This window comes from Abrus precatorius, unplaced genomic scaffold (assembly GCF_003935025.1).
Source record: "Abrus precatorius isolate BTA unplaced genomic scaffold, Abrus_2018 Scaffold2, whole genome shotgun sequence".
NCBI lineage: Eukaryota > Viridiplantae > Streptophyta > Magnoliopsida > Fabales > Fabaceae > Abrus > Abrus precatorius.
This window is the reverse complement of record NW_020874362.1, coordinates 29,014,879-29,027,475: the sequence shown is the minus strand read 5'-3', so window position 1 is coordinate 29,027,475 and position 12,597 is coordinate 29,014,879. Positions and strand designations below refer to the sequence as shown.

General features: G+C 28.2%; 1 protein-coding gene across 1 annotated transcript; it reads right to left on the bottom strand.

Moving 5' to 3' along the window:
* Positions 1-529: 529 nt before the first annotated feature.
* Positions 530-3,405, bottom strand: LOC113857585 (licodione synthase-like). The gene is made up of 2 exons (XM_027489631.1): positions 2,460-3,405; positions 530-1,412 (listed from the first exon to the last, which is right to left on the bottom strand). The coding sequence occupies exons 1-2, from the start codon at positions 3,339-3,341 to the stop codon at positions 747-749; spliced, it is 1,548 nt and encodes a 515-aa protein (XP_027345432.1). The 5' UTR covers positions 3,342-3,405; the 3' UTR covers positions 530-746.
* Positions 3,406-12,597: the final 9,192 nt, after the last annotated feature.

The window sequence follows — 12,597 nt, the reverse complement described above, 5'->3', positions numbered from 1 at the left end:
GAATTAATATAAAAAATATATTAATATAATAATATTATTTAATTTTAATTATATTATAATTTTTTTGAATATTTAATATTCTTTAATTTATTTAAATATAATAAATATAAAAATTTTATTAATCTCAATCTTTAAGATTAAATTTAAACATCAACAAATAAATTTTTTTTATAAAAAAATACATAATTATTATATTAAAATTATAAAAATATAATAAATATTTATTTTTATTAACTGTTTATTTTTTATCCGTAGTGATAAAAAGTTAACAAAAATCTAAATATAATAATTTATTATTAAATAAATATATTATTTAAACGTGTGTTTGATTATTATTAGTTAAAATTTTTGATGCAATGCACCATAATAAAATTTTCACGGTAGCACATAATTTACCTTCAAAAATCCATTACTAGCGTTTCACTTTCTTTGCTTGGAAGACAAAATTGATATCTTCCCTATACCAAATAGCATTTGGCTTCCCTATTAATTAGACAGCAACCATAGCCGGACAAATACTCAAATTCCAACAAAAAAGGATGCTCCAATGAATGCAATAATTATTAAGTGTAGAAAAAGGCACCTAATTGAATCAATAATCAGCAATCAAGCATTTAATTAGACAGCAATCGTAGGTACTCCCATTGCAACTAACAAGGATGCTCCCACGAATACACTAATAAAGAGTAGAAAAGCACGTAACGAAGGTGCAATCTGATTGGAGAGATGAATCAGCAACGAAGCATTTAAAGTGGTTTGTAGTTGAACCTTTCCCTTTCAACAGGAACACACACTAAGTCGTGAGCCCTTGGAGCCGTCAAACCGGGCCTCTCATCCATATCAATCACCATGTTATCATCATTCAAAACCACACCTTTGGACTCCATCACTTGAAAATCAAAGCACTGGATAATAGCCCCAAGCAGTGCTGGCACTAGCTGCATGGCTAGATTTACTCCAGGGCACATCCTCCTGCCAGACCCAAATGGCAAAAGTTGAAAATGCTGACCCCTTACATCTATGAGCCCTTTTGAATCACCTTCACCAATATTTAAGAATCGTTCTGGACAAAACTCCAATGGGTTGTCCCAATAATTTGAGTTTCTTCCAATGGACCAAACATTGACAGCCAAAAGTGTATCTTTCGGAATGACATAATTTTCAATCTTACATTCTGTCACACATCTTCTAGTAACCAAAGGCACTGGTGGGTGTAGTCGATATGTTTCCTTAACAATGGCTTGCAAATAGGGTAGATTTGGAAAATCGGATTCTTCAACAAGTCTACTTTTTCCCACCACCTTGTCGATCTCTTCTCGAGCTTGTTGTAGTAACGAAGGGTTCTTGATGAGTTCCACTAATGCCCATTCTGTTGAAGTGGCCGTTGTATCTGTCCCCGCTGTAAAGAAATCCTACATAACCCATTGAGAGAGTAATGAATTTTCACTCACTCACGTGGTTTTAAAAGTAATGATTTCAAATATTTTTTAATATTATGTATGAAGATACAAATGTTTAGCATTTGAAAATCTAAAAAATCTTAAAAGAGATATATTATTTACATATTAGTTACTTTTTTTAAAAACCCGGTATGAAGATTGGCTAAAATAAAATCTTATTAAGCATTTTAATCGATGGAGGAGCCAAAATAAGTGAGACAGTACATTAATTGTACCCCTCCTACGTGGTATTCAAAATATTGTATGTTAATTTTTTATTTACTTTTCATTATTTAAACTTAAAAAAACTAGCATCATATATAAACCATATTATATATAAATGTTTATATTTTTTAATATATAGTGAACTTCTTAAAAATATATTTGAAAATTAAAATAATCTCATTTTAATGTTTACAGATTATTTTTCTTTTTAATATTTTTCATCATCCCCTAATTAGATAATAGCAATTTAGAAAATAATTATCTTTATCAAGTTATGAGCATTTTTTTAAAGAGTTTTGTTAATCTAAGATAATCTAATTTGTTAATAGTAAAATTTTATTAAAAAAATTATTTATTATATTTTTTTAATCCGATTTAATCTGGTCGCATAACTAAAATTAAATGTGGTGATAGATGAGTCTAATACTGAATTTTTTTTTATATATATACAATAACTCAAACAGATACATTGCTTAAACAATCCTGAGGCTACACTCGAACCAACTTTAGTTGTTATATTTATTATAATTTTATATTTAAACTCAGTCCCCCGACCAAAGTTTAAAAAAAAAAACCATTTTTTTAAATAAAAGAGAAGAAAACAAAATATTAGGCAAAAGATCTACTTCGTCATCCACATAGTTTCAGGCTACCTAGCATAACTATTATCGGAGCGTACGACAAAGGCCCATAGTAAACAAACAAAAGTAGAACGAAAGATGTTTGAAGTTTTTTTTGAAGAACTTAATGTAGCAATTAAAGAAAAAGGTAATGAAGCAAATTAATGAGACATACCATAATCAAGGCCTTAATGTGAACCCTGTTGATTTTCACCTCAGAGCTCTCGTCATCGACATAATCAAGCAAAATATTAAGAAAGTCTTTGATTTCACCCTCACCCCTCCAACTCTCTCCATTCTCTATCGCTTTGTTTTTCCTCATCTCCTCGCGTTTGCTGATAACCTTTTCCACCAACGAATCAAACCTCCGGAACAAATCCTCTATCCTTTCCCCAAAACCTTGGAAGTCAAAACTCTTAAACAACCAAATAAAATCCGAAACATTAAACTCTCCGAAGATCTTGGTCACACCACGCACCACATCCCTTGCTTCCTCTGCCTCCCCCAAAATCATCCTAGAAATAACGTTATTTGTCAACTTAAGCATCTCATCCGTCACATTCACGGCTTCACAAGCCTTAGCTTTCTGGCTCAACAACTTTAGAAACCTACGAGTCTCGTGTGCACGCAGGTGTTGAAAGTTGTTGACGCTACGAGAGCCCAAGAGTTCATTCATGCTCAGCTTCTTAATGAAGCGCCAATAATCACCGTAGGGTGCAAAAGCGAGAGAACACTCGTAAGTGAGACGTTTTATGGCAGTGCTTTCCAAGCGACAACTAAAGGCAAGCTCGTTGGTTTGAAGGAATTGCTTAGCAAAGTGTGGGGAGGAAACGACAACGCAGGGAACGGAACCAAGGCGAAGAGAGAATAAGGGTCCGTAACGGAGGGAGAGACGGTGGAGGGAGTGGTGGAGAAGGGGACCCAAGAGGTGCATGTGCCCAATTACTGGAACCCATAATAGTGGAGACGGTGGAAGGTGGTGGCTGTGACGGTGGAAAAAGAAGTAAAGAAGAAGCGCTGAAAGGAAGAAAGTCCCAAGGAGAAGCTGAAGATCCATTTTCGTGACTCTTATTTGGTTCAATCAATGAGAGAGAAGAGGACTCAGCATGCATGGGATGAATTGAAAGAGTGATAATATATGTAGTTAGACCCAAGTCGTGGATCACGCGGAAGATTTATCACTTTACTGGTAGTACAAAAGTACAAAAGTTCAAAAGTTCAATTTTATTTTAATAAAATATTTATATTTAATGTTATTAGAAAAATAAATTTTAATCAATTTTTTTCATAATTTTTTTCGAGAAAATAATCCTCTCCGGTCACGGACAGTCGAATAAGAGACTGAAACATGTGTACAACCGACAAAACCGTTGTGTCTTTTTCTCTGTCTATGGATTCCCCAATAAGTGGAGGTTCCTTAATTGACAGGCTAACTACGGGAAAATATCGTTACAGATTGGCATTAGGAGTGAACATTTTTAAGGGTCTCTTTAATATTTTAAGTCTCCTTAAAGAAACTGATATTTAAGTGCAATTAAAATTGTTTTCAATTATAGTTTAGGTTCTTAGGTCAGTAATTTTTATTATCTAATTAAAAAAAATATTCTAGTTAGTTTTGAGTTCAAGCTTTAGTATTTCTAGCAGAGGCTACTTTGATCTATAAAAAAATAATATTAATTATATTTACATGATAAAATTAAGGCATTTCTTAATGTTTATAAGCAATTTTCTTAATCAAATATAATACTAAGAAATTAAGTTTAGTCTGAAATTCAGACATTTTCAGACTATTCTTAATTCGTTAAAAATAAAAAATAAAAAAAAAATTTAAAATATGTTTGTTTATATTTATAAAAAGAATTTTTTAAAAAAACTAAAATTATATATAATTTTTATTTTTAAAAAGTAAAACTTTTTATAAAAATGCAAATAAACTTACCGTTTGTCAACAAAGTTAGACAGATTTCAAGAGAGTGAATGGCGTGCATGGGAGCATGTGGAACACATCCATTCTTTTCCGTTTGTTTTTTTGGTCAATCGTTCTTTTCCGTTCTAATATGAAGTTTGCATGCAAAGAACCCAACTGGTTTGAGATCCATTGTTTAAATCGGTTCCAACTCAAACTGAATTTAAAATTATTTGTTTTAAACTAAAATCAAAATTTAAAACTAATTTTAAGAAAAATAAAATAAATTTGAATTAATTTGTCGCCAAACCCATTCATGCCTAACCCCTATACTTTCAAGGAGTAAATCTGTTCTTCAATCCGCATAGATAATCCACGAAGAGGTCAATTTTTCCTTTTTAAATTAGAGTTTATATCCCTACAATGCATGAGCTTGTAAAATATATAATATTTTAATTTTAAATTATTAATTATTTAAAATATATTAATAATGATATCAAACAATCTTCTTTATTAACATTATACTGTATTTTAATAAATAAATTATTTAATATCAATTTAAATTTATATAGATAGGTTATAGCTTATTTTAAAACTTGCAGTATATTTATTAACTCAGTCAATAAACGTGTTATAATATATATATATATATATATATATATATATATATATATATATAATATAAACTTTAAAAAATATTTAATTTTAAAAATTATGAATATTTTTTCATTTGTATTTTTAAAATAATTTATCATTTACATAATTAAAATTTTATATACATTTATTAATTTATTTTTTATTGTTTTACTTTCATTAAAAATTAAAATTTCTTTTATTCAAATGAATTGTATATTAAATTTTTTTATATTGATATTTATTATTAAATTACTAATCGTTTATGTAATTAAATTTATATTTTCCAAGTAGTAAATATTTAGAAGATAAATATTTATTGTATTTTATTCTTGTTCAATAGTATCTAATTTTAATATTATATTAATATATTATATAATATTTAAAGTCATTTAATAAAAATAAGTTAGCTACATAATTAATTTATCAAACAATTCTAGTTTAATAAATTACTTATATATTTATAATTTTTTACTTTATAACTTTTAACTAATTTTACAGTGATAAATTACAAATTTATATTTTTCAGTTCGTTCTGTCAAATAAATAAATTCTTACTTAAGTATTTAATATTTTTTTTAACTCATAAAATGATTAATTCTTTTTATTAAAACATACAAAATAACAAAATAAATATTTCATAATACTTTAAATTAAAACCGAAACTTTATTTTGATAATTCATTATAATTTTAAATATAATTTTTATCAAAATAAATATTTAATTTTAATTAAAAATAACTCTAAAAATCCATAAATAAGCTGTACTTAAATGTAAATGATGTTTTTTTAATATAAATTTATAATATTTTAATAAATTAATAGAGCTATTTAGTGAAATAAGTAATAAAGAAAATTTAAAATTTTATAAAATTAGTTCATAAAATATAATTTTAAATAACATTCAGCTAATTAGAAGTTAACTTTTAAATATATATTTAATTTTTAAAATTTTTAATTAGTATATATTTACATAAAATAATTATTTTATTTATATAATACATTTTAACTATTTATGCAAATAATTTTATTAAATAATGATAATTTGGCTAATTAATTGTGAACTATAATTTGTAGTTATAAATGTAATATTTGCAAAGGTAGAGTTGCATGTCACTAAGAGAGAGAAAAAAAGACTTTGTTATAAATTTTGATCTTTATAAATATTTGACATTTTATGATAAATATTTATAAAAAATTTTATTATGATTTAGTCTTTACAAAATTAAGAAATTAGAATTTAACAGTTAATTCCCTCTCATTAAGTGTTAAACTGACTTATATAGACTCAGTTCTAATACTTCTATATATATTATATAATATGCCATGTTATTTATTATTTTATTTTTTGTTATTTAAAATTATATAATTACAAAGTCTTTAAATATATTTTACATCATTATATAAAAGTTCATATAACTTCTTCTTTTTTTTCTTTTTCTTTTTACACTCCTTTCTCTTCTTTTTTCTTTTTCTTCCTTTTCCTTTTGGTACCCCTTTCTCACTTTGACCTTGCACTCATCCCCCTCTCTCTGCCTACTAGCATAATAATAGTTACACATACAAAGGCACGAGAACTTGGGATGATTTCTCTCACAAGCCCACCATCACAACCATATTATTTGAACACAGCAGGATGATTCGCGACACCAAATAATTAAGAACACAGCAGGATCCAAAGAGACGCAAGCGAATAAAACAAAACAAATATACTCTCAAAAAGGGAAAAATGTCTTTACAAAAAAATGAAATTATTAAAAGGAAAAGAAGAAGGGTCCAAAATCAACATTTTGACTCCTATATATACTAGTCTTAAATGAAAATAAATGGGCCAAGGCCACCGCAAGTAAATAAAATTAAAACCCCTAAATAAAAACCCTTCTTTTCCTTTTAATAATTTTGTTTTTCTGTAAAGACATTTTCCTGTTTTTGAGAGTAAATTTGTTTCGTTCCATTCGCTTGCGTCTCTTTGGATCCTGCTATGTTCTTAATTATTTGGTGTCGCGAATCATCTTGTCTCAAGCGTGGATTGCTAGATCGATTGAGTGCTTCGAGTTTGTTTTTTTTACCTTCTCGCAATTTTTTATTAAGATTTGTGCATGTATAATTTGATTGAATTTGGTTTTTGTTCTTGAATATAGTATCAATCGATTATTTTCTATTGCATTTGAGTTTTGGATAAATTCGGTATAGTAATCCTAGTTTGCGTCTGTGGTTCGTGGGTTTAATTTGTATTAGTTTTAATTGTTCTTGTTTCAATTTTTGTTTTCAATTCATTTTGACAACCACGTCGTAATGGTTTCAAACAAGCATGCAATATAGGAAGTAAACCTAGGTCATCTCATAAGGACATAAATTCATTCTATTTCCAATTTTAAACATGCAACGGTGATTAATTTGGGGGTTTGTGATTTAACAATAAATTAAAAATAAAAGTAATTCAAATGAAAGCAAATCAAGACAATGAAAAATAAATCTAAAAACAAATTTGAAAATGAATTTGAATTTAAAATTTAAAATTTAAAAACAAATCTAAAAATAAATCTGAAAATGAATTTGAATTTAAAATTTGAAAACAAATCTAAAAAAATAATTGAAAACAAAAATTGAAAAATGAAAATTAAAAACGAAAATTGAAACAACAACAATTAAAACTAACATGAATTAAACCCACGAACCACAGACGGAAACTAGGATTACTATACCGAATTTATCCAAAACTCAAATGCAATAGAAAACAATTGAACATATTACATTCAAGAACAAAAACCAAATTCAATCAAATTATGCATGCATAAATCTTAATCAAGAATTGCGAGAAGGTAAAAAGACAAACTCGGAGCGCTCAATCAATCTAGCAATCCACGCTTGAGACAAGATAATTTGCGACACCAAATAATTAAGAACACAGCAGGATCCGAAGAGACGCAAGCGAATGGAACGAAACAAATTTACTCTCAAAAACAGGAAAGTCTCTTTACAGAAAAACAAAATTATTAAAAGGAAAACAAGAAGATGCCTCAACAACCTATTATTTTCTGTGAGGTTTTTTATGTTTGGGGCATTGATTTTATTGGTCCTTTTTCCTGTTTCTATTGGATATTCTTACATCTTACTTGCTGTGATTATGTGTCCATATGGGTGGAAGCAAAGGTCACAAGAACTAACAATTCTAAAGTTTCAGATTTTCTCCGTACTCATATATTTTACAAGTTCGGTGTGCCTAAGGCTGTCATCAGTGACTTCGTTTTAGTAATTTTATTTTTTTATAAAGACATTTTCCCGTTTTGAGAGTAAATTTGTTTCGTTTCATTTGCTTGCATCTCTTCTGATCCTGCTGTGTTCTTAATTATTTGGTGTCGCGAATCATCTCGTCTCAAACGTGGATTGTTAGATCGATTGAGCACTCCAAGTTTGTCTTTTTTACCTTCTCACAATTCTTGATTAAGATTTATGCATATATAATTTGATTGAATTTGGTTTTTGTTCTTGAATGTAATATTGATAGATTGTTTTCTATTGCATTTGAGTTTTGGATAAATTCGGTATAGTAATCCTAGTTTGCGTCTGTGGTTCGTGGGTTTAATTCGTATTAGTTTTAATTGTTCTTGTTTCAATTTTTGTTCTCAATTATTGTTTTTAGATTTCTTTTCAAATTGAAATTGAAATTGAAATTTAAATTCAAATTCATTTTTAGATTTATTTTCAAATTTTAAATTCAAATTCATTTTTCAATTTTATTTTTAGATTTTTTTTCAAATTTTAAATTCAAATTCATTTTCAGATTTATTTTTAGATTTGTTTTTGAATTTCAAATTCAAATTCATTTTTCAAATTTATTTTTAGATTCATTTTCACTGTCTTGATCCGTTTTCATTTGAATTATTTTCGTTTTTAATTCATCGTTAAATCACAAACCTCCAAATTAATTACCGTTACATGTTTAAAACTAAAAATAAAATAAATTTGTGTCCTTGCAAGATAACCTAGGTTTACTCTCTATATTACATGCTTGTTTGAAGAATCTAGTTTTGTTTGAAACCATTACGACATGGTTGTCAAAATGGCGTTTCAGATTGTACAGCATTCTGTAAAACTGCAAATGGCAATTTTGACGATGGTCAAAGCTGTAAACTCGCCAAACATTTTTTTTTACCCACAATTGACACTACTATGCACAAAAATGACAGAAAGAATTGACCTTTGAACCAGTAAACTCGCCAATGGCAAGTTTTGTCCTTGTCCATCACGCAATTTAAGGAGCTGTAGTAAGGAAGACCCTATATGGCCACCAAAGCTGATTCTTAATGTGCAGGAGGGGAATGAAAAATTGAAGAAGAAGAGGCTTTCTAGGGAAGAAGAGGAAGGGTGAGAGAGAGAGAGAGAGAGTAAAAAAAAAAGAAAAAAGAAAATTAAAAAATTGAAAAAATAGTTAAAGATTTAATCATTGATTTAAGAAAACATATCTTTGAGAAAATTCAGAATTTAAATGTAAGTTTTTAAATTTTATTTAATATATTTTTAATGTGTATTTTAATATATATATATATATATATATATATTATCATTAATGTATTATGTTAATTTTAAAATTTTTATATATTATATTATCATGTAAATTTGCTGTAAAATTAGTTAGGTTAATTTAGTAATAAATTATTTAAGTTTATTTTGGAATGAATTAGGGTAATTTATAATGAATGAATTCTAATTTGCATACACAATATTTTAATAAAATTTAAAAAAATTAATAACAAAATGGTTAAATATTTGTATTAAATGTCTACGTTTCCTAGTAATTATTATGAGCAAATTCAGAATTTAAATGTATGGTTTCAATTTTATTTAATGTATTTTTAATGTGTATTTTAATATATATGTTATCATTAATGCATTATGTTAATTTAAATTTTGTTTATATATTATATTATACTATAATTTTGCTGTAAAATTAGTTAGGTTAATTTAGTAATAAATTATTTAAGTTTATTATAGAATGAGTTAGGATAATTTGTAATGAATGAATGAATTAGTAATTACTAATTTGTAAGAACAAAATATTTTAATAAAATTTGAGAATTAATTTAAAATAATTAATAACAACATGGTTAAATATTTATATTGAATATTTACGTTTCCTAGTAATTTTTTATTATATTTTAATAATTATAATTTAAATAGTAATTATTATTAATTTGTTTGAAATTTATTTAATATGTTTATTGTTAATAATGCGTTAATGTTAATATTTTGTTAATTATATTACTATAATGAATTTTGAATTTATAAAAATTATATTATTTTATAAATATTTTGTAGGAGTTATTTAATATTGATAATGTATTTTAATAACGGCTTTTTATATTATTTATATAAGATAGTGAGATTTTTATGCTCTCGTTACTTGTCGATAACGCCTCTAAGGACATAAACTATGAAAAATTTTATGGCAATCTAGCTTTGATTGAATTTTTCAACTTTGTCAAATGCAAATAAATAGTTCACTTATAAATGCACTTGTGGAAGGTTAGAGGCATGAAACACATTTCACCTAGTTTGTGGAGAATGCACAATTACATTATAAGATGTTTATATGTTAGTTGGATTTAAGATCAACGGTGCAGCAGTGATTAGTTCTAGGGGTGGGCAATAGTCAGATTTGAGCAATAAAATTTAAAACTGAAGTAAACCAACTATCTTAAATTTTTGGTCAATTTCAACCATCAAGTTATCGAGTAATTTGGGATTTTGTTTTGAGTATTTATACGAATAGTTCAGGTGGTTTAATCGGTTTATAACTTTTGATCAGTTATATCTCTATTCTATGAACTCTTCCTTACTCTACTTTAACTCGGGTGTGGAGTGTCCCACTATGAGTGACTTCTTCTAGATTAAGGATAAAATTCCCTATATGATTATGGATCAAATGCTTTGTGAGAGAAGAATGGAAAGGAATGGGAAAACTCAATGAGTCATGAAACGAAGGAAGAGTTCTGACCCCTGTGGTTATGGGGATGATTCATCGGCTATAGGACTTTGAATTCTGACTTGCGCTAATAGACTCATCTGGCATGAAAAGTTCTTTTCCTCACACTCATCTGTCCACGGTTTGTTTTAAGGAAAACCATGTTGCATTAAACCAATGGGGTCTTGGAAGTTTGAGGGATTAATGATTTTGTCCGGTCGAGGATGAATTTAATCGGTTACAAAAATAACAAACTATTTCTGATCAAATTAACCCTATTTAATCCTAAAATGAAACCTGATTTAACCCGTACCCAAATTAACCTACCCAGTTAGCGTTTTCAAACTTTTGGTTACCTTGGTTTTAGGCGAGCCTTAAGGTGTTGCCCACCCCTAATTGGTTCCATAAATCTTTTTATTGTTGTAGTACAAGATATATGTGAAAAATTTAATAAGAATCTGACCTTATTCAGACAACATTGTTGGATCAAAAATTAGATTAAAGTGGCTATCACAACACCTTGGTTGACTTCCTTTGAATTCCAACATTAGGTTACAACAACATGTTCGTGGGTATATTCTTTACTTGTTGGGACATGTTCTGATGCCAAATAAAAGTAATTCAGTGGTATATGAAAAATTCTTGCAGTGTTTAACAGATGTGAATGAAATTGGCAATTACAGTTTAGGATCATCATGTTTAGCCTCTCTTTATAGAGGGTTGGATCGTGCTTCTAGACATTATGCTAAAGAAATTTGTTGCTGCTTAATACTTCTACAGGTATAGGCATGGCATCGCCTCCCATGGCTGGCTCCAATACTAGGAGAACCAATAATATTTTCACTTACTTTTAGATGGAGACACTTTCAATATCAAGCGAATACTCAATTTAAGAATCTTTAGAATATTAGATTAGCATTGAATCAAAATGGAGGTTATTGAGATAAAGAGTTTTACTAAATCTTATTATTATGTTACATCATGATATCTATACAAACTTTTCTTAATGGTAATTAACACTAATGAATTTTTTATATTGCAACTTTTGTGGACACCATATGTGGATGATAAAATTGATGCAGTAACTCTAGATGAAGTAAGGCGTGAACAGTAAGTGTGGTCAACTGTTAGTCCTCTTATATGTTTTGAAGTTATATAGTGGCATGCAACCGACTGTGTGATGCGGCAATTTGAATATGCTCAACCTATTCCTCCTTAGCTCTAACAACTTAAAGGAGTACATAACAGAAACTTACGTGGAGCAAAAGAACCAAAGAATTGGACAGTCATACATCATAAGTGGGTGACAATGTGGGAGCATCGATATGAATGTATTTTAGAAAGAGTTTAGCCTCATAATTTCTATTCTTCTAATGAATATTGGGCATGGTACATATTGTATGCAATAGATTGGCTATGGTTATCCCCACAGATGCAGGACCTAGCACCTCAACAACAATTCACAATATATTCCATCAGCTTCTGTACAATCAAATCAAGAGTATTATTGCTCAGCTGAAAGTAATGAGTGACAACCTTTTCAATGGGATGAATAATCACCACAACCACAACAAGGACGTATGTCTGCAGGTAGGACAGATGTTGGATGTTGTAGAACAAGCAGACAGGAAAGAGGTCGAAGGTCAGTTGATTGTAGTAGTACCAGTGGATTTTCTTATAAATTTATTTCAACATATAATTATGTCATAGATTTAGCTTCACCTTCTTAAAGTAATCTGGCTCCAAACATTAATTTAAATGAATAACCAACTAGGAAAAATGTTTCTGTATATGAGAAGAATGTGTATCG